Source organism: Stomoxys calcitrans, chromosome 2 (genome assembly GCF_963082655.1).
Source record: "Stomoxys calcitrans chromosome 2, idStoCalc2.1, whole genome shotgun sequence".
Classification (NCBI taxonomy): Eukaryota; Metazoa; Arthropoda; class Insecta; order Diptera; family Muscidae; genus Stomoxys; species Stomoxys calcitrans.
Window position 1 is genome coordinate 136,718,721 of NC_081553.1, and position 23,950 is coordinate 136,742,670.

Sequence of the window (23,950 nt, forward strand, 5' to 3'; positions counted from 1 at the left end):
TTCAAAATTCACTTGTTCTGGGTGCCGGGCCACAGAGATATCCCAGAGAATTCTAAAGCAGACGGGGTTGCGAGACTAGAAACTACCTTACACACTCTAGGGACACTGGAATCTGTGGGTATGCGTCTAGCGACATGTAAGCTAAGTTTTCAGGACCAGGCCCGAAAGACAACGAATGATAGATGGTCACAAAGATGGGCTGTGAGCATTCCAAAACTATGTGGCCTCATCTAGACTTGAAGAGGTCTACTGCTTTGCTGTCATTGGCTAGAACAGACGTCTCAGTCATTGTGTCCGTCATGACAGTTCACTGTCTAATCGGAAAACTTGCTGACAGACTGAATGTTGCCGGCAACGACTTTTGCAGAAGCTGTAGGGACATCGAGGAAGAAGAGACTATAGAACACCTTCTGTGTGTGTGTCGCGCACTAGCAGTTAGAAGGAGTTCCACTTTAGGTTCTCATTTCTTTGATAACCTGTTTGATTTAGTGGATGTGAACATTCGCAAGTTATTGGGCTTTTTAAAGCGATCTGAATGGTTCAACGGTAGGAGCCAGAAGGCATCTTCCTTCTTCTGTTCCTGTGGTATCACAATGGGCGCAAACGTCTAAGTGAGTCTGATGGCAGACTGCCACTTAAACCTAACCTAACCTACTCCGCTATGGCCCGGTACACAAACGATGCGGATCGCGCCATCCTCCCAATACCATCGGTTTAAGTCTCATAACCGCACTGACTGCCTCACACTTAATCTGTATGTCTATGGGTCGGAAATATAGAATAGTCTCCAGTGCCCTAGTGGGCGTGGTCCTCATCGCTCCACCTTTAAGCCTCCCATCGGTTTAAGCCTCATAACCGCAGTGAATGCCTCACACTTAATCTGTATGTCTATGGGTCGCATATATAGAGTAGTCTCCAGTGCCCTAGTGGGCGTGGTCCTCATCGCTCCACCTATGCCAAGACAACATGTTCTCCGAACCTATTGTATGGTCATTATGTTGCACTTTTTCTCCATCGCAGTCCACCAAACTTCTGAGGCTTAAGTAAGTATTGGTTTAATCACGCTCATTTCTAGCCTACGGCCCGTCTACATAGTGCCCAACAACTGTGAGCCTTTTAGGTACGCTCCTGAATGTGACACTTCCAATGCAGTTTCCTGTCCAAGATCACTCCTAAGTTGTCTACATAGCAGGGACAATTTATCCATCTGTTCCTTAGCATATGGTTTATCCGCACATTGTTAAAACCGTTGCGGAAAAAGGCCACATCGGTTCAGATTTGGATATAGCTCCCATATAAACCGATCTTCCGATTTGACTTGTAGAGCCCCTGGAAGCCGCAATTTTCGTCAGATGTGGCTAAATTTGCACATAGTGTTTTGTTATGACTTCCAACAACTGTGCCATGTACGGTCCAAGTCGGTCTATAAGCTAATATAGCTCCCATATAATCCGATCTCTCGATTTGACTTCTTAAGCCCTTACAGGTCGAACATTTTCTTGTAGTGTTATGCTATGACTTTCAACAACAGTACTAAGTAACCGGTCTATAACCTGGTACAGCTCCCATATAAACCAATCTGCCGAATTGGCTTCTTGAGTCCTTAAAGCCTCAATTTTTGTCCGATTTGGCTGAAATTTTGCATGCGTTAGTTAAAGTTAACTTTATCTTCACGGACATTGCAACTACCATATTTTTCCGGAATATGAAAAACCATTTTAGCATAAGAGCATCGCATGGACAATTTGTTCGATAGAAAAACGAATATGTTATGGAATACCGTGATTAGGCGCCTGATCTTTTGATTTGCTTTCTAAGCACAAAAACATCTAATGTTACCATCGATTTTTGATAGCTGATTCAAAGCAGTTAATATTGAATGTTATAAACGGTTGTTATTAGCAGTGTGTTGTACACTGAGGTGGCAGCCCTTCCCGGTGAAGGATTCCATCGGATTCCGGGACGTACAACCGATTGCCATGGATTTTTCTATAAATGGTGTTTCAAAATGGTGGTTCGCATTTCACTTCAACATACATGATTTTGGTTTTACTTTTTCTCTTTTTAATTTTACCAATTTAAAACATTAAAAAAGGATGTCCCTATAAACAATAAATTTTTGGTTGTGCTAGTTATGTTCTATACAACATATAAAATTCCGGGCACAGGTTCTTTCCAATAAATTGTTATCTTTGTTAAAATAAGTGCGACAACAAATGAGTAATTAATTTAAAAATGAAAAACGACAACCATATCGCACTTCGTTGTTGCGACAGAGAAATGAGTGTCTATGTATGCAAGAAAATATAAACATTAGAATAGACCGCTTCCTTTACAATAAACATAAAAAAATGCTCGCTCCAATTGCTCATTTATAGAGATCGAATTCTTCTCGCCAAATTCCTGATGTGTGAGTTTTTCTTGAGTATTTACCCTGTAAATACCTCTTTGGGTTATAAATATTAATAATGAGAAATTTATGGCAAAGTTTTAAAAACACTAACAGCCGTATTTACAAAGAATCGGAACAGCTTTATAAACCGAAAATAGATAAAATGTTTTTGTTTTCATGTTCACTAACATATAATTGGAATTTGAACAAGAAAAAACGCGCTAAGTTCGTCCGGTACGAATCTTAAATACCCTCTACCACTATGGATCGCATGTGACAAGTTTTTTGAACGACTTTTTCGAATATATAAGAAAAAATAGCAAGTTATAGACCGATTTGGACCGTTAAAAGTCATGTTTGTTAGAATTAGAAAAATACCACCTCCAAAATTTCAGGCAAATCGAATAATACATAATTGCGCCCCTCCAGAAACCCAGGAAATCAAATCGGGAAATCGGTTAATATGGCAGTTATTTATTTCTTAATAGTAATACATAAGCCTCCTCGGCCAAAAAAAACGTATTACAAAGGCTGAAGCAATCAAATGGTAGGATCAGTTTTTTTGGGATTTATGTCTGTCCCGTGATTGATGTAGTGGTTTATGATCATAATTGTTCTCTGCGTATCGAATTTCAACCCATTTGCCAATTTTCAAGCTAATTATTCAGACTCAGAATTTACAAAGACTTGTCCTGTTTTCCAGTTTTAACAGTCACTCGATGTTAAAAAGATATAAACTTGGAATTCGAAGACAAGACCTTCCGAATGCAAAACAAGGAATAATATCAGTCCTCGAAGTCGCCGCCTTTTCCTGCTGGGAAGACTACACAGGTTCAGAGAACGTGTGATCTTAGCTTAAGCAAGACCATGAGATACAAGCCTACTACGGCACCTGGTCGAGTGTGTGACGCTTTTTATAACGGGACATTCTTCGATAGCCCAAAATCTGCTAGTTCATGCTACGTGGACGCCTATTTGAGGATCCAGATACGGTAAGGTATTAGTGCGAGATTCACGAGTTTGCACGACAACTTCTCGGACAGTAAACTGCCCATTAGAGCGATAAAAACCCATTCGGTATGAGACCCTAGGCAGTTGTGGGGTGCAAGGACGCCATTGACGTCTTCTCTGAACATGATATCGTATTTTTTACGAATAAATCTTGCAAACTAGAACCAATAAATTGCGATGGCGCAGAGTCAACGCAAGAACGTCGAGTGTGATCGTCGGAAATAAGGGAAGACACGCACTGTCTTGGAATTCTCGCCTTGTCTGAGTACGGTATAATCGTTACGATTTGGGGCCGGCCAATAGGGGAATAAGTGTGAACGAATGTCAAAGTATTGACATTTATATGTAATTAACTAAAAATATTTGAGAAGGTTGAATTAAATAAAAAAAAACCGCATGAAGAAAGTGGTTGAACGCAAAAAGTTATTACTTCTAAGAAAAACCCCTGAATACGTTATGATAATTAAGCGAATAGTCATATATTCGCTGAAATTTGGTATGTAGATGTGGTTTCATCCCGGGAACACGAATCTGAAGCTCTTTTTTGGGGCAAAGGAGACTAAATACACCCCTCCCCCACCTAAGGGGGAATGGTTCAACATACGCAACATGATTTTTTCCTAAACACTTCCGTATAAAATTAAAAATTAAAAATTTTTTCGCCTGCCACGCTAATCTTTTATTGTTTCCTATAAATTTCCATATGTAACTAAAAATGTAAAATTAAAAAAAAAAATTGCGCGAATAGAAACAATTCCCATCGTGGGTGTAAAGAGAGCTCACATTAAATATACTCCTCGAGGGGATTAAAATCTATCACCTCCACGCGGTAATCCCTGGGTTGGGCCAACGACAACTGTAACTCCTTGTAGGACCAAACCAATTTGACCATAATTTCTTCTATATTTGTAATCTACTCGACAATACCTTTTGTTTTAGCATATTTTTGCAAATCTTTATATGAATCGATAGTACGGTCCATATAATTTAATGTTTGAAGATTATTTCATGCAAATGTTGACCGTGACTGCGCCTCAAATGATCCATATGCTTAGTCCAATTTTGGCATATTCTTTCCAACATTTCGGCCTGTATCTCACGAATTAATGTTTCAATGTTGTCTACCAATACACCAATTGAAGCGGGCTTGTCTGTATAGACATGAGCTTTTACAAGTCCCAAAAAAATAGTCTAAAGGCGTTAAATCGCATGATCTAGGCGGCCAATTGACCGGTCCCGAACGTGAAATAAAATGTTCACCGAACCTCTCAATAAGTCCATTGTTACGCGTACTGTGTAGCATGTGGCACCGTCTTGTTAAAATCACATATCATGCAAGCCAAGCTCTTGCATTTTGGGCAAAAGGAAGTTGGATATCATCTCATGGTAGCGCTCACAATTCACAGTTACCTTACGTTTCGCATCATCTTTGAAGAAGTACGGTCCAATGATGCCACCAGCCCATAAACCGCACCAAACTGTGACTTTTCTTCACTCCAAAATCGACAATTCTGCTTATTTACGTACCCATCGAGCCAAACAATGATCTTCGTCCATAAAATGGAAGGAGTGCACGATAAATTTTCTTAACAGAGCACGCATTGCTGTTCGTTTTTAAGACGATTCATGATTAAATTATAGACCACACTGACAGTGAAACAAAACACGAAACGTCGGTGAGTTTTTTTGAACCAGTTTTGCCAAAAAATAACATTCCACTAAGGAACAGGGGTAAACTTCTCACATATCAATGAGTGCAGTCCGATTCAAATTTAAACTCAATGATAAGGTGCCTCCTTTTTATAGCCGAGTCTGAACGGCGTGCCGCAGTGCGACACCTCTTTGGAGAGAAGTTTTATATGGCATAGTACCTCACAAATCTTGCCAGCATTAGGAGGGGAAAACCACAGCTGAAAATTTTTTTTCTGATGGTCTCGCCAGGATTCGAACCCAGGCGTTCAGCGTCATAGACGGACATGCTAGCCTCTGCGCTACCGCTGCTGTGCTAACCTCAGCACAGCAGCAAACACAAAAACCGAATTTAATAAATTTTTATTTTGAAGTTTACATTTATGTTAGGTTTCGTTTGACATTTGCAATTCTATCAGCTGTACTGATGTGTGCACCAAAGGCGTATTTAATACGCTACAGCAAAGCATCTTTTTTGGGAACTTGATATGTCAAATTTGTAAATAGGGCGAAGAAAAACCGATATCTGTGGGATTTTCAGCTCGGTTGAAAAGGAGGGTTAATGTTTATAGGCAACGAGAATGACGTCGTTGTTGTAGCAGTTTGTTGTGTTCCATCTTTCGTCTGCTTGATTCTGTTGAGTGTCCAGATCTAAGAACTTTGCGACTAAGATGGGGTGTGTCCAGAGGGATCTGGGTCTGAGTCGAATGAGTCTGGCTGGGCAGTTAAACAGGTGATGTGTGTCGTGTGGTCCCTGGTCAGAATCGGAACATACATCTTGCACGTCGTCATCAATCCTTGCTTAGTAGGAATTGAGGCGGCTGCATCTGCCGGAAAGTAATTGAGCCAGAATTACTCTGGGTCGCACTTGGGTTATTCGACTGGCTGGTATAAAGCGAGTGGCTGCTGCGTTAATGAGTTCTCGGAATTTCCTCTCGGATGACGTTGTCATCATTGTGTGTGACCGTTCAGAGTGCCTAAGGTATGCTGCCAAAATTGGCCAATGGCCTTGGCGTAAACCCCCGAAAGATCAAATTGGTACTATTCACCAATACTAGGTAACTTAGTATGTTCAGAGGACTGCTCCTATACGCCCTCACTTACTAAAAGCCCTGAAAAGTCATTGCGACTTTGACCTTGCGCGGGACACATGCCGGACTTAAGTGTGATTTGTGGGGATGAGGAGGAGTCATAGACGGTTGAGCACCTATTATGGGATTGGCCTGAAATTGCGGGAGTAGGTGCAGGATTACGGCTACACAAACACCCATTTTCCTGTCTAAATCATCTTCATGCAATAGTCCTTTCACCATTCTTGAATGCTATAGCTTTAAATGGCATATTGGAGAGAACTTCTCCGGACCGCCTGGCCATTTTTCCTAACCTTCTTCAGTCCAATGTCTGGCATTGTACTGAGGCAAATTTTGTTAGTGTTCTTCTGCGCTTTTTGATTTTTTTTCTGGGGCGACACAATGGACCTAAGTTCCCAGAGTGAAGCTGATTGTGAATGAAGTTGTTAGACGCGTGTCATTATATTCCTTGAGTTTAAAAACCATAGCAGCAACAAGGCGTTGAATACGCCTTGATTGAAGTTTTTATTTTTGTGCGGCGAAATCAAAATTGAATTGACATATCAACTTCTTTCAAATGCATCCTATTTTTATATTGCAATAGAACATTTTGTGAGCGTACAATTACTTTTTCTCGGATAAATTGTTATGTCGTTTGTGTCTCGTACTTGAATATATGGGCAAATGTTTTACGGTTTCTTACTGACGAATATTAAACTATTTTTACTGACATACTGACGAATATTAAACTATTTTTATTTGGGAATGTAAATTTTTGGTCTCAATGATGAATTCAATTTGACGGAATTCAATCTTTTTATCGCGGCTCATGATTTTTTTTCAAAAGTAAGAAAACTAGTACATTTTCTGTAAACTCCTTGGTCAACAATCCCTATAACAAAATTTGTCCATAAAATTCCATTAAATTTCTAAATTTTGCTTTAGTTATATCAAAAGTATAGAGCGATACTTTTCTTTTGCACGCTAATTTTTGGACTTTTTGCACCATTTTTAAAGGTAAATGCCAACATAGCTACAAGGAAAAAAAATTTTATAGAGAGGCAAACTTCAATTGGTGCAGAAGTCCTCTAGTAATTTTTATTGATCTGTGTTAAGTACACGTTTAAAAATAATGATTTCATTTCAGATGTTAAAAGCGTTACATTGTTTTGCACGACACTGTATGTATAAGCAGAGGATGATTTCATGCAAATGTAAATTTGCCCATGAATATTCCCTTAAGGAACAGGTGGAACTTGTCACATATCGATGAATGTTGTCCGATTAAAGTTTTAAGCTAAAAGATTTATCAAGCATCTCTGAAAAAAAAAAATTTATTTCAAAGGCGGACATACTACACACTCGGTGGCCCCAAGGGCCAAAGAACTACTACCAATAAACTTGATAAATGTTAAATTAAGGGCGAGGACGTCGTACTCCTATTTAGCATAGTGGAACACATAGACAGAAATAGGATTCAATGATTAAGAGTGCACAGTAAACCGATTACTAGCATAGGTTGTTGTTGTTGCTGTAGGAGTGTGTTGTACACTGAGCTGCCACACTTGCCGATGAAGGACTCCATCGGGCCAATCCGCTACGTACAACCGGCTGCAATGGAATTGACTGGCATAGTTATATGTCTATAGGGCCTTAACAAGGTTTAAAATCTGCACCAACTACAAAAACCACAAACCCAACATAACCTACGAAAATCTTACAAAACAACGCCAATAGTTTGAGTCTTTAAATAACCAATGGTCATCATGTTCCCGGGGCTATCGGTCATATGGACTGGAACGAGTTTGCTCACCTTTAGGTTAGGAGCTTCTGTTACTGGATATTTCGCAGAACGCAGCAAGCAAATAAAGGTTGAATCCACAGTGTGGGGATTTTACCACGTTATACAAAAGGACCTATGGGATTTTTTGATAACAAAGAAATTAGCCTACTTGAAATCGGCCAAAGTTGGCGACATAAAATGGTGTTACATCATTCATTATACTTAGGTTGGGACATTAGATCGGCAAGAGACGAAAGAAAGAGCCTTTTCCAGAACAGTAAGAAAATATTTTTTGGAAACAAGGCGTAGAGTCTAGTTGAGATTATACACCATCTGTCAACATTTAATTACATGTGATGTTGTTTCAGTGTATGGTCTACGTAGGGTACTTGCGAAGTCGGCCCCGCCCCAACATTCAAATATTGCTCCCCAATTTTTTTAAATGCTATGACGATAACATCTATCCACAAAATATCAACGAACTCTTTTTCTTTAATTTTCTTAGCCATATTCAACCTTGCCAAACCTTTCCCTCTATTGACTAGCCCCTTCAATTCAGTGGGGAAAGAAAAGATTGAAACCAAAACAAAAACGAAAATAAAGCCTTACGCGACAAACACAATCAAGCACACACGGAAAGGAAAAGAGAAAAAAAAGAAATGCAAGAAATGAAATGAGTAATTTTTTGGTATTTGCGCAACTCGCACTTTTTGCCTTATTTGTGCACATACAAATCATGAAGAAAATTACAATGAAAACACTAAGAACTCATGAACAGTCCCACCGATGGTTGGATTGTTAGGGAACGAACAGACAGACAGACAGAAACACAGATGGAACAAATATATGTAACATTCGACCATATTATATCTGTATAAAACATCTACAATGTCGTTGTTGTTATTTAAAAAAAAATAGAAACGTGATTAATACACCATAGTTTTTACTCATTCTTATTTAAATATAGATAGGCCAAATCATAGTCATCCAATTCTTTGCGTCTTGTCTTATTGCAAGTCCATGACATTTAAGAAAAGGTCTTACCGAATTCGAACATTGGGGTGAACCAGTGACACTTGGCGAACGCTGCACTGTCACCAAAGCCATTTTCAATAGCCGTAGTAGCTCCTAAACTCCTTTGTCTCCAAATATTACTGCTCTGCTTCTTTTTTCTTCTCTATGGAACAACGTCGTTGGCCGTTGTCGCCCTGCCTGCGGATTTCCTTGTTTTATTTTTCCTTCTTGCAATATTTGCTTTTTGCCACAGCAACGGCTTCTATACACACAACACACTTTATTTCTCGTCTCGTTTCCTTCAATATATTTTGCACAGATTTTTTTTACACGGCACGACTCTACAACGTTTACCACATTTGTTGCACAAAATCATTTTTATTAATTTTCCCGCAGTTGCATAAACACTAGCTTTCCATAATTTGACAAATTTATTTAGTTATTGTTGGCAAATAGCATCGGTGACTTTTGTTTGTTTATTATATGTCAAAAAAATAATTTAATATGATTATTCCTTTATGAAAACTTCAGATAAATAAAACTGAGGAAAATGCACGAGTTTGTGGAAAAGATGTATAAACAGTGCACGTTGACACTTTGATGACCTTAATGCGCGTTATAAATAAGAAATTTTTAAAATGTTATTGCAATTATTATTCGTAAATTACTCGAGGTTTTACTTCTAATAAAAGAAAAATAGTTTTTTCTTCTCCACACACACACATACACTGACGACCATTTAAGACATTTAACACGACGCCATATTTAACAAATGTCATACCGATGATAACCTAAATCCAGCGTATCTCGTGACGTATCACAAAAAAAGTTTCGATTTATGGCTGGTACTATCGTTTTTCGCCACATTTTTTTCGCGATTACATTTTTTAGATAATAGTTTTGATGCAAAAAAAACTTTCTGATTTCATTCAGCAGGGTACTCCTCAGTACTTATGAAAAGGTTTCATAAAAGTATGATGTTTTCATTGAGATTTTTGTAGTTTTTTTAAAAAAGTAACCGTGAAATATGTGTATTTTCAACTGTGATAAACGAATATACAGCAGCCTTTAAGGATTGTATTCTCAAGATATATTCATTTACAGGTAGTGGCAGTTGCCCAACAACAAAATATTGAGTGCACTATCTGTCAAAATCAGTGATTAGTGCAACTCTGATTTTGTGCATGTTACTAGTTGTGTTATAGTTCTTAACTATAATACACACACAACCAAAACTCGTTGACAGATAGTGTACTCAGCGAGTAAAATTTGTACTCAGCTGTTTACGGAGCTCTATCTATCTGGTAATTATGTCATGGGTATTCTATTCTGCTTTCGGAAGAATGGCGGAAATCTTTAATTGTTGCGCGATCGGAATTTGACAGTTATGTTTTGTTTTTATTTTCATTCCAAAAGACGTTTTTTATCTGCACTTATGGTTTTATATTTTTTTCGCAAATAAATATAATAACAAAAAGAAAATACGAACCATTGAAACGAATAAAACAAAAATTATGGCGACAATGATGTAAAGTGTTGCCACTAAAATTTCTTTTTGCCATTTTCCTTACTACAAACAGATTACTACTTTTTCACCTATTTTCCTTTAGCGTTTCGCCGACGTTCCGCCTGAAAAGCTGAAAAAAAAGGTTTCGCGGTGAAAATTCATATAAAAAATGAGCGGAAAATATTGATGAAAAGTGTTCTATTCGCTACATGTCGTTAAAGGCACACCCACAGATTCCAGTGTCCCTGGAATGTGTAGGGTAGTTCCTAGTCTCGGAAGCTCATCCGCTTTACAATTCCCTGGGATATCTCTGTGGCCCGGCACCCACAAGAGGTGAATTTTGAACTGTTAAGCCATCTCGTAGAGAGCTCTGCGACAGTCGAGGGCGGTTTTTGTGTTTAGAAATACGTTTTCCAGGCATTTAATGCCTGCCTGACTGTATAAGAAGATATTTATGCCAATCGTCGTAATGACATTATAACTTAGCTATTCCACCACATCCTTAATTGCAAGGATATCTGCTTGATACACACTGCAGTGGTCGGGTAACCTTTTCGATATGACCAGTTTAGAGTACACCCCAAAGCCCACCTGGTCGTTTAATTTCCAACCATCCGTACAGAAGTCTATGTAACTTCTGTTATCAGGGATATCGTAGTTGAAGTCGGTTCTATCAGTAATAGTTGCACAGTAATTTTTATAAAAAATTATCTCACCAATCTTTTTTAGCGCACAACGATACATTCAAATTGAGCGTTGATCGCAGAAGCAATTAGTTTGTATCGGCCTCGTTACCAGCATGCATTGTCACAAACTAGAGGAGACCCAGCAAATTTCGCAAGGACATCGGAGTATACTGATGACAGTCCATTGACTATCCCACTCCAATTATTCCTAGGTATGCAGCCCTGTTCTTCTCCCTTATCGACAACTGCCATCACCAAACTCACTCTAGCGACATTAGCAAAGGTTCTTGGACCCATCTTACTGTTGTTCGCCATAGTTCTTTTAGGCATGAGATGCCCTCCAGGTGACCGCAGCCTTTTGGCTGACTGCGGTGCAGTTTCCGAATCTAGACGTGTAGTCTTTGGGGTAGTCTTTGCAGCGAATTCCCTAGTCCAATTTAGAAAATCTCTCTCTCTCTATCAGTGAGAGTCTTAGGATCATTCGCGCCAAGCCTCTCAATAAACCTGAGAACGATGCGTCTTCTATTATTCCAACCTCTTGAAGATCGTTTTGGTTTGCCGGGGATGGTCTAGTCAAATTATAAGCATGCGAAGAAGAATGTGTTCGGCCTTGTCCTTTAGACTAGAACCAGGTGTTTTTGTCAAAAGTCCCTGCTGACCCGTCGTCTGTCGGCTAGTGGAGCCTGGAGCAGCCGCTCCACCAGTTGAGGTTTCAGAAACAGACAACATGCTACGTCCTGATACCACCAACCGCCTAATGGATACCTCAATCGCAGCTATCCTTGAATGACTTAAAATTTTCTTCCCAAAATAATGACCTATTACGAGTTACAGGAAAATTCTTGCAGAGTGAAATAACAATACGTCCGATCCACTCAACGGTTCAAACAAGAACGTCCATGTACTTACTCGGGGTGGAAAACATTTTATTTGTGGATGCATAAATAACAGAGAAATTTGTATATAAATATAAAATATACTTCTGAAATAAATAAAAAACAAGACAAAAAAATTAAAATTCAGCAGAGCTCGGCCAGGATTCGAACCTGGGACCACGGAGCGACGTCGAGACCCAATGCCGTTGTCTTAGCGTTCGAAGCCATCAATACAACTTCCAACAGGTGCACAAAAATCATGTGTGGTACGGAAGAAATTGCAATTTACACAGACAGAATGTCTGCCATTACACAAAAATAAATGCATTGGAAAAAAGTACAGCTAATAAGCAGGGTTGTCGAGCTTGGTTAATGTGGTAATTGTACCATAGATGCGTTTTCGCAATTAATACGATTTAAATAAAACATACCAACGCACGGCCCTTGAAGCCATCACACCTAATATGGTTGAAAAGTCTTCTAACCAAAGACGAAACGCATCCCATAGTGGTTGGTGTGTGTTGCTACCTTTGGCTTTCCTTTTCCATTTGCATCTTCGATCATTCAGCTCGTCTCGAAAGAGAAACAAACAAAAATTGTAAAATTAAATGATCTCGCCCTAACGGGCAAAAAAACTTGAAAAGACAAATGTTTCTTTCGTAACAAGCTATTGCAAAAAATCTGCACGAAGTAATAAAGATTGCGAAAGTGTTGTGCTTTTGGCCTTATTATTTTTATACAAGTGCAGAGTTCACTGAATAGGGTTAAGCCAAGCTATCAGCCGGCATACAATTTTTTTTTTTAATTTTTGGCATTGAGGATGTTAACTTGTCTCTTTTTACATGCATACTTTGTTTACGCTTTCTCCTATTTTATGACAATTTCAATAGGCAGATATGACATCTTTAATGATGTTCATGGGGATTATCCACTTTATGTTTTCGCAAGTGACCTAACCTTCTGTTAGTGAATCCTGGCCGGTTGTCAAGGTGGATTTAAAGAGGTGGTCTCATGCGAACAGCTGTTAACAGACGGCCAGGTTTGACTGCATTGAGATGACAGATTTTTGTTTGCACTCTTTTTTTTTTCTTTCTCGCATATCCTCTGCTTATCTAAGGAAACTTTCTGCACATGTATACACACACGCACAAATTTCTTTGTGTGTGTTGGCAAAACGCCGATTAGCATGATGACAAGGTGGCGGATTGCACCATGTGATTTGTGGTTGTTGTACAAATGAGACCACCTTTAATTGATTTGCTGTTAACAACTTCGTTTGAGACAACCGTTAAATATTCAGCCATGCGAGAAATTGTTGAACAATTGAATGTGTTGATTGAAGCCGTTTTGTTGTTCACACAATCTTTATATGTGAACCTTCTTTATGGCGTTCCATTATTTATAAGTTTCCGTTTTGAATTGCAACGGACATGTGATATGTTCAGTGAATTACTTCATTATCAGCTGAGTTTCTGAGACTGAAGCTTTTGCATGGGTAGGGTTGTTTGATTGCAACATATGATTGCTATTTATTTCCTTGCGCTCTCTGAAGTCTACGAAAAAATGGCAATTAGTAATAAGATTATTTTTAATATATTCGTAGAATAAATGTATTGGACTTGTTTGGTTTTACAACAGCATTCATAAATTGGTCCACAATATTCTGGGACTAAAAGAGATTTAAAAACGTATTAATTTTTTTTATTGTTCATTAAAAATTTGTGAATTTGTATAAACAAATTACATATGTTTTGCGCAGTGGCAGAATTTCACCAGCTTGTTTTTTTTCAGAGGACGGAATTCATTGATACGGGACGCTGGTAGAAGCTGGAGAGAAAGATATATGATAGTTCATAACTTATTTATATAACAATAGCTAATAGGAATCCAAGTCCATTATGTCGGCTATATTGGAAGAGACCTCGAATCGTTTGTTACCTAGAATAGTGCTAATTGCGTGTGGTTCGTTTAGTCCACCAACTCCTATGCACCTGCGAATGTTTGGTAAGTAACGAATGAACTGATATGATGACTTTCTATGACTTTCTCATCTTTCCATGCAGAAATAGCTAAAGATCATTTTGAAATGCAGGGCACACACAAGGTCATTGGTGGCATTGTTTCGCCAACGCATGACGCCTACGGCAAAAAAGGATTGGCTCCGGGCAAACATCGTTGCGCCATGGTTAAATTGGCATTGCAGTCTTCTTCGTGGATACGTCTATCAGAGTGGGAAACCATGCAAGATGGTTGGTCTCGCACCCAAACTGTTCTACAGTATCATCAGAATTTCATGAATAATTATATAAATTCGCCTGACTTGGACAATATGAATGGCACCGATAAGCACATACCAGGATGGCTGCCGCCAGTCTTAAGAGAACGTCGTGATCCAGTACAATTGAGGCTATTGTGTGGTGCTGATTTGCTCGAGTCATTTGCTGTACCCGGGTTGTGGGCCGAAGACGACGTAAGTACATTTAATCATAGAAAAAACGTATTGATGACGAATTTGTTGCTGTAAATCGATCGAAAAATTATTTTTGTGCATGAACATTTCTCAAATTGGTTAGTGAAGATTCTTTCGATTTAAGCCAAATCGTATGTATTGAATAAGGATTTCTCTCTTCAAACGAATTTTTTGTGTTCGGCATATGTCCCATGTGACCATTTGATCCGATTACGATGGCGAATAATAGTGGCTCTCAGATAGGTAACTAAAACTTCCATACCAATTTTCGTGAAAATTTTAAGTAACAACAATGTATTAAGTAAAAATCGGGTGGTATATATATGGAAGCTATACCTAAATTTGAACCGATTTCATCAGAATTTATTGCATCCGTCATTGGGCTAAAAAAGTGACATGTTATATAAAAAATGCCATCTCCACCTTGATTAAACAAAATGACGGACCAACAGTAGAAATAATTTTTGAGTAGAATTGTTTTGACAATAAATAAATCTGGAAATAAACATTGTAGTCAACGAACGTAGGCGGAATTTGTGGCTGGAACACTTGGAGCAATGTAACTTAGGCACCGGTTTAGGCAAGCTGTGGTCTACTGTTAAGTCACTCTGGGATGACAGGACCTCAGTCACTTTTATCGACGTAACCGGGACTGATCCGAAGAGATGCGTGAGGTTTTTAAACCGTCTATTTATTGTGCAACCCGAGAGTGACGGCAAGGAGGAGAGCTATTCGCCATATCCGTGGTCTCCGCGCCGATGGACAGCCATTACAATTTACCGTGGGCGAAGGAACGAATGTCATACGTGGCGCCAAATCATCCAAGGCGTTGGGACCCGACGAAATCTCCACATTGATGTTGAAGAGTCTGGATTTACCTGGAGTTGAGTGCCTTACTACTCTCCTCAACCTGCTTTTGAACATTCTTATAGTCCATCCCATGGTAGCCGGTTGTACGTGCCGGATTGACCTGATAGAGTTCTTCATCGGCAAGGGCTACCGCTTCAGTGTATAACACACTGCTACAACAACAACTCTTATAGTTCCCGATGTCTGGAAAATGGAGTGATCCTGCTACTGAAGCGTGGAAAGGACCCGAGTTCGGGAGAGTCGTACAGCCCGATCTCCCTTCTCTCACCAGTAGCAAAGACGCTTGAGACAACTACCAATCCCATGGCACCCGGTTGTACGTACCGGATTGACCCGATGGAGTCATTCATAGGCAAGGGCTGCCGCATCAGTGTACAACACACTGCTACAACAACAACGCTTGAGGCATTACTCCTCCCGAGCCTCGTAGGAGGATTTCCATTGGCCGAGCATCATATGCGAACGTATCATATGCGAACGATTGTACGATCATGGCATCAGAACCCACACATTGTTTACCTCAATGAACTTGCCTCATATTTCGCTGCGAGAAATCTGAAGATATCTGCCACCAAATCTTCGGCAACATTATTCACCACAAATAATATCTCACTTTTGTTGCTTTTTCTTGGTGTTTGAACGGATAATTTTGCGTAAGACTATGTTACTATTTTTTTTTAAAACAATTTTTTTTTTTACATTTTAAAAATTTGTTAGTTATTTATTTTAGTGATAGTATTATATTAGATTTTAGTATTGATTTTTGTATTGTAAAAACCTGACAGTGTTCCAATCTATCAATGTTTGATTAATAAAAATGAATGAATGAATGAAAATACGCGTGAGGTGAATACTGAGCTGACTGTGATGGTCGATGGAGAAATGAGTCCGACCGTCAAGTGTCCCAAATTCTTGGCGTCACATTTGACAGCTCTTACACATTCTCCCCACATGCCACAGCAAATTGCGATAAAGTTAAAAGTAGAAACAAGGTCCTCAAATCACTTGCCGGCAGCACTTGGGGTGCTGACAAAGAAATCTTGTTGACCACGTAAGTAAGTAATTGGCCGGTCTGTGGTAAGCTATGCAGCGCCTGTGTGGTGTCATCAGCCCTGTGACATGCAGTGGAATAATATTCAGATCTGTCAGAATGCTGCCCTACGAACTGCGATGGGCTGTCTCCTCAGTTCTCATGTGGACCACCTCCATCAGGAGACAAAGATCCTACCAGTGCGAAGACATAACTACATGCTGTCTAAGCAGTACCTTTTGGGCTGTTATCGCAGAGACCATCCAAATCATCATCTTGTGGATAGATATCCACCGCCCAGAAGCCTTAATGTAGATCTACACGATCTAGAGCGTGAGGTTCAGCGCTACAAGAGAGAACCTCTAGATCAAGCGGCATATCAAGCAGGTCTAGACAAGATTCATACAGACACGGCAGCAGATGCGGTAAATGGCTACCAGAATATAGTCCTCGCCTCTCATTGCACCTGAAGAAATTGACCTCCCCTGGCAAACCAGAGTAACTCTAGCTCAATTACGTTCCGGCAGATGCAGCCGCCTCAACACCTACAGAGCAAGGATTGATGCCGACGTGCAAGATGTATGTCCCGATTGTATTCAGGGACCACACGATACACGTCACATGTTTAACTGCCTAGCCATACCCACTCGACTCAGACCCAGATCCCTGTGGACGCACCCCTTATTCGCAGAGTTCCTTGGGTCTTGACACTCAACACAATCAAGCAGACGAAAGATAGAACACAACCCACTACAACAACAACAACAACAAATTTCTATTCTAGGCCATATAATATTCAACTGAATGCCTTATAAAGTAAAGGGTGATTTTTTTGAGGTTAGGATTTTCATGCATTAGTATTTGACAGATCACGTGGGATTTCAGACATGGTGTCAAAGAGAAAGATGCTCAGTATGCTTTGACATTTCATCATGAATAGACTTACTAACGAGCAACGCTTGCAAATCATTGAATTTTATTACCAAAATCAGTGTTCGGTTCGAAATGTGTTCAAATTTTGACAAATTTTGTTCAGCGATGAGGCTCATTTCTGGTTGAATGGCTACGTAAATAAGCAAAATTGCCGCATTTGGAGTGAAGAGCAACCAGAAGCCGTTCAAGAACTGCCCATGCATGGTGTGGTTTGTACGCTGGTGGAATCATTGGACCGTATTTTTTCAAAGATGCTGTTGGACGCAACGTTACGGTGAATGAACACATTTCGAACCGAACACTGATTTTGGTAATAAAATTCAATGATTTGCAAGCGTTGCTCGTTAGTAAGTCTATTCATGATGAAATGTCAAAGCATACTGAGCATCTTTCTCTTTGACACCATGTCTGAAATCCCACGTGATCTGTCAAATACTAATGCATGAAAATCCTAACCTCAAAAAAATCACCCTTTACATCCAAGATCAAACATGTATTTACCCCCCAAATACCAAATTTGCTTTATTGACACAAGCAATAAGTGATAGGTATGCCATACCCCAAAATCGCAACTCTTTTGAGGTAATTAATTACCTTAGGTATTCAGCCATGTAAACTTCTCTGCTAATTGGTGTCGCTCTGAGCCAAGGCGTTCGGATTCGGCAATAAGAAGAAGGTCCCTTATCATTGAGCTTAAACTTGTATCGGGGAGAACGCATTGATATGAAAGAACAACGGGCGTACGTTGGTTAATGGAATGTTCATAAACAAATTTGAAATTTATTACATCCAATATTATTAACGTTCGGGGTCGGTTTTAAAAAGGAGGCTCCTTATCATTGAGCTTAAAATTGAATCGGACAGCATTCATTGATGTGTGAGAAGTTTGCTCCTGTTCCTTAATGAAATGTTCATGGGCAAATTTGCATTGGAAATATTATAAACACGTTTTCTTGGGATACCTTATATAACGCACATTTGCCAATAAATTTGCCTCATATTGTCTTGCAGATTGAGGACATCATAAGCAACCACGGTCTAGTTGTCATATCTCGAAGTGGCTCGGATGCAGAAAAATTCGTTTTTGAATCGGATATTCTAACAAAATACCAAGTAAGAACATATAACCAAAATTAAACTTTAACACCAGCGGCATGCACAAAACTTAATGAAGCTTTAAAATATGTTTATTTATTTTAAGGATTTAGTAAGTTTTGTGAATAAGGCAGTACATGCTTCGAGCCAATTCATATATTTTTCTCTAAAATTCTTGCAGCGGAATATAACTTTGGTCACTAATTGGGTTTCGAATGAAGTAAGCTCTACCATGATTCGGCGCTTACTCAGTCGAGGACAATCGGCCAAGTACTTAATCGACGACCTAGTTTTGGAGTACATCAAGCGGTTTGGCCTTTTCCAATCTAAAACGTATGTATAACAACATTTGTCATTAGCCTGCACTTTTTAGTTTTTACAGTCATTTTCACCCATCTCACCTAGCATTGCATCAATCGCATACTAACCATTGTCATGGCTGTATATACATTCATAAGTACATATAACATTATATTGCCGTCTTTGTAGTTTTATTAAAGTCTCAAACGTACACTGAACATCTTTCGTTTCGCCACTCAGTAAATTGCTGATGTTAAATGTTTTTATAATTTTCGTTACTACAAAATGCAAATGTTTATTATATTTTGCTTTTCTTTCTCTTTTGGGCAAAAACTAAAAACCAAAACCCATAAAGAAATTCTAGCTGACGACTATCCTCCTCTACTAGCACTGCTTATCTAAGTCAAGACAATCAAAATTCAAACAACAAAATGTTAACAGCACATTTAAGTAAAAGAAGCGTTTTGCAAACATCCTCCGTTAACACGGCGGCCACCTCACCAAATAAAAATTTCTCCCTTGATACCACAAACAACAGTAACTGCACCAATACCCTAGCCCCCAGCTGGAAATTGTTTATGGAGTGTGAGTTAAACAAATTTCATTGTGTTCGTCCAATTGCTTGGAAACCCATTTGGATGTGTATATGATTATTATTTACGAGTTTAGTTTTATCTCATTTAATAAAAACTTTTTTTCGATTCGAAATTAAATTTTAATTTGATGATTTCAGTGTACGTTTGTGCTTAAGTTTTCTCCCACCCAAAAATAATTTTTCGCCTAAATGTATGCATGTATTTTTATTTGCAAATTAGTTTCAACGCAACGGCTACTTTCTCAAATCGTATGTTAAATCATAATTGCTTCTCTCGTAGCAATTACTCTATTTTGGCCATGATGCTTTTTTGCGAAAAATAATTCGTAAGGGTAAGCTAAGCAAATGGGTCATATCGGTTCGGCTTTGGATATAGCTCCCATGAAAACCAAAAAGACTTAATTTTTCTCCGAGTGGGCCGAAATATGGTATGTAAAGTACGTTTATACCCTCCAGCACCCACGCCAAATGGATATGTCTTGCACCACTTGGCCTTTCCATCGGAGTTTTGGTCTACCGGTTCTGCGTCTACCATCAGGTCTATTTTCATAAGATTTCTTGGCGGGGGTTCCGCATTCATTCTGACAACGCAGCCGTTGTATTATTTTTATGATGCCAATGTCGTCCTATAGATCGCACAGCTCGTGTAGCAATAGTAGCAATCAATAGCCAATATTACTTAGGAGGCCGTTTCCGAACATTTATTCCACTAACCGAACGTAGAATAGATTTCCAATCGCCTCGAGTTTCCAGATATCTTTCTGTACTTAATCTTTTCATTGGTGTTTTGGTCTTGCCTTTTCTATTTTCCTTTATAGTGGTCTTCAAAAGATATCTTAGTTGGAGTTCTTCAATCATTCTGACAACATGTCCTATTCAGGCGTTTAGCTATGCTATCGTAGTCATCCAGCTCATACAGCAGGTGGTTCATACGACGCCTGCATTCTCCATCAACGCATACAGGTCCATATATTTTACGAAGGATCTTTTTCACAAAGACTCTAAGAACTCCCTCGTCTGATCCCATGCTTCGGATCAATACAACAGCACGAGCAGTATCTGTGTCTTTTATAGTGTGATTTATGTCTGTCTGTTAGCCACTATTATCTTTTGTTTTATTTCAAAACTGGTGTCATTTGTTTCGTTTACGGCGCTGCCGAGGTAACTGGTGTAGTTCGTTTCGGTTGTGGTGGTGCCTAATAAGATAAAGGTGTTGCCTTTCTCAACGTTGTTGTTCCCAACATTCGTTGTTTGCGCGGGTATACAGTGTATTTCGAGCTTTAATACTTTCAACACTCTGCCAGACCCATTTTAACAGATTCTTTCTCGGCGCGGGATAGCTGTGAGCACCACACAAGCTGCAACATTGAGGTTCGATCTGTGTAGTGTTCATTGTTGTCACGAGAAGCTTAGGTGGAGCTACCGCTCCTTGCTCCATACAGAGTAGCTGCAACGGCAGTCGCGGATAATCAGCGGTATCGAGCGCAGAGTCTCAGTGAGAGGCCGTGCGACACCGGCTCTTGCACAAATACTGATTGTCTATGTTGCAAGGCGAGTTGTTGGCGCTTTTAAATAATGGCAACCTGTTCCCACGGCGATCGGTCCTTTCGACCTGAATGAGCTTGCTTACCTACAAGAGCTTGGCGAGTACCGCCACCTCCATATGAATATGTGGCTACAACAACAGATTCCTTTTCGATCTTTTCAAACACAGACACTGCTGCAACAGCTACAGCTTTCGATTTGCCGACTCATAATATCGAACTACTCAGCATGGGCAACGTTTCCCTTTTTGCCCAAAGTCGAAGCGCACTTAGGGTAAAGGCTTAAAAGATGTAGGTATACATAGAGATACATGACTCTTCAAATCCCAAAATACATGTGGGTCTGGTAGAAGGGAAAACATGCAATAAGCAGCTATCACTGTATTGAGATTTAATATTGCAAGCTACAATTTCTTAAGATACCTCCATTCAGTTGTTGATGTTGTTGTTGTAGTAGCAGTGTGTGGTACACTGAGGCGGCAGCCCTTGCCGATGAAGGAATTCATCGGGTCAATCCGGTACATACAACCGGCTGCCATGGGATTGGTTGATGTTGTAGCAGTGTGTTGTATACTGAGGCGGCGTCCTTTGCCGATGAAGGTTTTTATCGGGTCACCGGCTGCCATGGGATTGATACCTTCATGTTCATGAAGTGTAGCAAAATGTGCACACGCTGTGTGCAGCTTCATTTCTATGGAAAATTGTCTTGTTGTTGTTGTAGCAGTGTATTGTGTTTTATCTTTTCTCTGCTTGGTTCTGTTGAATATTCAGATGTAGGAATTCTGTGACTATGTTAGGGTTTCGTCATTCTGACAGATCTGAATATTGTTCCACTGCGTATCACATAGTTGACGCTGGCGCTACATAATTTAGCACTGACTGGCCAATTGCTTTGCACCTGGTCGTCAAGACTTTGTCAGCACCCCAAGTGCTGCCGGCAAGTGACTTGATCACTTTCTATAGCTGACCTTATCGCAAATTGCTGTGGCATATAAGGAGAATGTGTAAGAGCTGTCAAGTGTGACACCAAATACTTTGGGAATCTTGATGTTCGGAATCGTTACCCACTCCAGCGACTACCACATTCAGCTCCTTACCCATCAAATGCGTGTATGTAGTGAACATTGTGGCTGACAATTTGGTAGCAGATATCATCAGATCTCTGGCAGCGAATTAAGCGGCAAGTTTGTTGAGGTAGATTATTAAACCTATCGCAGATGTCAACAATGGGTGGGGGACTGATGCCATTGTCCGCATATGATACGATATCTATGTCATCTGGAGGTGGTTGAATGGAGGATAGGTAGGCGTTATACTGTGCAGGAGATATCACCACGCCTTGGGGAACACCCTGTTTCACTCTACGGTGCTTCGACTTCTTATCCCTTAATTTTTCAAATGACTGGCGAACACACAGATAATTTGTGTTGGATGCTTTCGATAGGTCCATTGCCTCGAGGACCGTCCTATCACATGGGCTGCGCTGATTGAAGCCACGGCTAATGTGAGCGGCGATGGAATGCAAAGAAGTTGTCGTGCTATGCAGTCTTCTTCGAAATTCATGCAGATGCTAGGCGAATGGAAATTCTCTAACGAGGCTCTGAAGAGAAGTCCCTCAAGCGTTTTGGCTACTAGTAAGAGAAGGGAGCTCGGTATGGACGACTCTTTTACTCGGGTCCTTACCAGGCTTCAACCATATCAAATTAAAAAAAAAAAAATATTTTTGGCTCATACCTTGGAAATCCTTATAAATCATAAATTCGTCGTCAATATTGTGAGTATAAATTCAAGGATATGTCTAGCATATGGGGACCAGTATTCTCTGATATAAGAGCAGTTCTTTTTTGTTTCTTAATGGTACGTGGTAATGGCTATTAGTCTTTAGGCAGGATTAAGCTGCAGATCTGTTTCAACTACACCTTAATTTGTTTGCTTCAACACAATTGGTTTCGTTTTTTTTAATTATGTTTTGTGATGTGCATTTGAGGAGAAACATTATTAAATACTTTTGTAAATTCCCCTATTCCCTCAATCATATGCTCAATGCATGCTAATTGACCTGTGGAACCTGTAGTAAGTATATAACATCCTTAACAAGACCTCCCAAGCAGAATTTCCTTAATATCGCTTACAATAATCATCAAACGAATATGCAAACATCATCAAATGAGACCACACCCTCTGATGTGGATGATGACGATGATGATGGTGATGTTGTTACTAACAAAGAAGAATATATGGATGAGACAGATTTTTCTACAGCTAAAATTATAATGCCCAGAAATAATTTAGATAACCGTAAACCCAATGTCTTCTGTTGTGGCGATTCCAAAGGCAGTGGGGTAATCAATAAACTGTTGGGTGGTCATACCACTAAGAAGAAACCATCTGGTCCAGGGCAAGCAGTGCAAGTCGTAACCAATGAGTATGGTGTTACTGAGATTTTCGATGAAGATGAGGTAGGCAATATGAGATATGAGCCAACTATGCATGTTGGTTTAATGATTTTTTGATTTGTTTGTTTTCAGATGCAAAGCAAAAAATTTAAAATGGCTGATGTCTAAGATAGAAGGACAGCATTTGAAGGCTAGAAAGCATTCCAATAGTGGTCCAGAAGAAGAAACGCTATTCCATGTAAAGGAAACACAATACCTTAACTATTTATGATATAATCCATATTAAATGTGCACTTAACAAAATAATTTACAAACATTTATTGAGAATATATACAAATGACATTTATTTATTACTCTCCAATGCAATATTTGCGTGTTATTTTTCGACAAGCAAAGAAATTTCCTCAAAACAATTTGACACCAAAGCACTATGGATGCGGAAAAGAGCTATTGGGTTGCCCAAAAAGTAATTGCGGATTTTTCATATAGTCGGCGTTGACAATGTTTTTCACAGCTTGTGACCCTTCTTTCTTTCATCTGTCAGTTATCAGCTGTTACTTTTAGCTTGCTTTAGAAAAAAAGTGTAAAAAAAGTGTATTTGATTAAAGTTCATTCTAAGTTTTATTAAAAATGCATTAACTTTCTTTTAAAAAATCCGCAATTACTTTTTGGGCAACCCAATATTATGCC

At 39.4% G+C, this 23,950-nt stretch overlaps 2 protein-coding genes across 9 annotated transcripts in view; one reads left to right on the top strand and one right to left on the bottom strand.

The window, feature by feature from the left end:
* The window catches only part of LOC106093444 (protein phosphatase Slingshot), a 51,272-nt gene extending 41,590 nt beyond the window's left edge, over positions 1-9,682 (bottom strand). The window contains exon 1 of the mRNA XM_059362257.1: positions 8,990-9,682. Coding sequence (XP_059218240.1) covers positions 8,990-9,052 — 63 coding nt within the window. The 5' untranslated portion in view covers positions 9,053-9,682. The remainder of the gene's footprint in view (positions 1-8,989) is intronic.
* Positions 9,683-13,553: 3,871 nt separating this feature from the next.
* LOC106093445 (nicotinamide/nicotinic acid mononucleotide adenylyltransferase 1) lies at positions 13,554-23,626 on the top strand. Of its 8 annotated transcripts, none has more exons than XR_009397136.1 (7): positions 13,554-13,715; positions 13,819-14,031; positions 14,091-14,497; positions 18,342-18,443; positions 18,607-18,758; positions 19,081-19,310; positions 23,157-23,237. XR_009397136.1 is itself a non-coding variant. In XM_013260494.2 (7 exons), exons 2-7 carry the CDS (start codon positions 13,926-13,928, stop codon positions 23,426-23,428), a joined length of 1,188 nt encoding a protein of 395 aa, XP_013115948.1. In that variant the 5' UTR covers positions 13,554-13,715; positions 13,819-13,925; the 3' UTR covers positions 23,429-23,626. The 8 variants fall into 8 exon arrangements, 5 of the variants coding, with proteins under 5 accessions (XP_013115948.1, XP_013115950.1, XP_059218917.1 ...); XR_009397137.1 differs by having other exon boundaries at positions 23,146-23,164; XR_009397138.1 differs by lacking the exon at positions 23,157-23,237 and adding an exon at positions 22,939-23,007.
* Positions 23,627-23,950: the final 324 nt, after the last annotated feature.

Excerpts from the sequence above, each read along its gene's own strand:
- LOC106093445 (XM_013260494.2), top strand. The coding sequence starts at position 13,926 with ATGTCGGCTATATTGGAAGAGACCTCGAATCGTTTGTTACCTAGAATA. Across the intron at positions 18,444-18,606 it reads ATATTCTAACAAAATACCAA|CGGAATATAACTTTGGTCAC; the intron begins GTAAGAACATAT and ends AAATTCTTGCAG. Across the intron at positions 18,759-22,938 it reads GGCCTTTTCCAATCTAAAAC|TAAGTATATAACATCCTTAA; the intron begins GTATGTATAACA and ends TGGAACCTGTAG.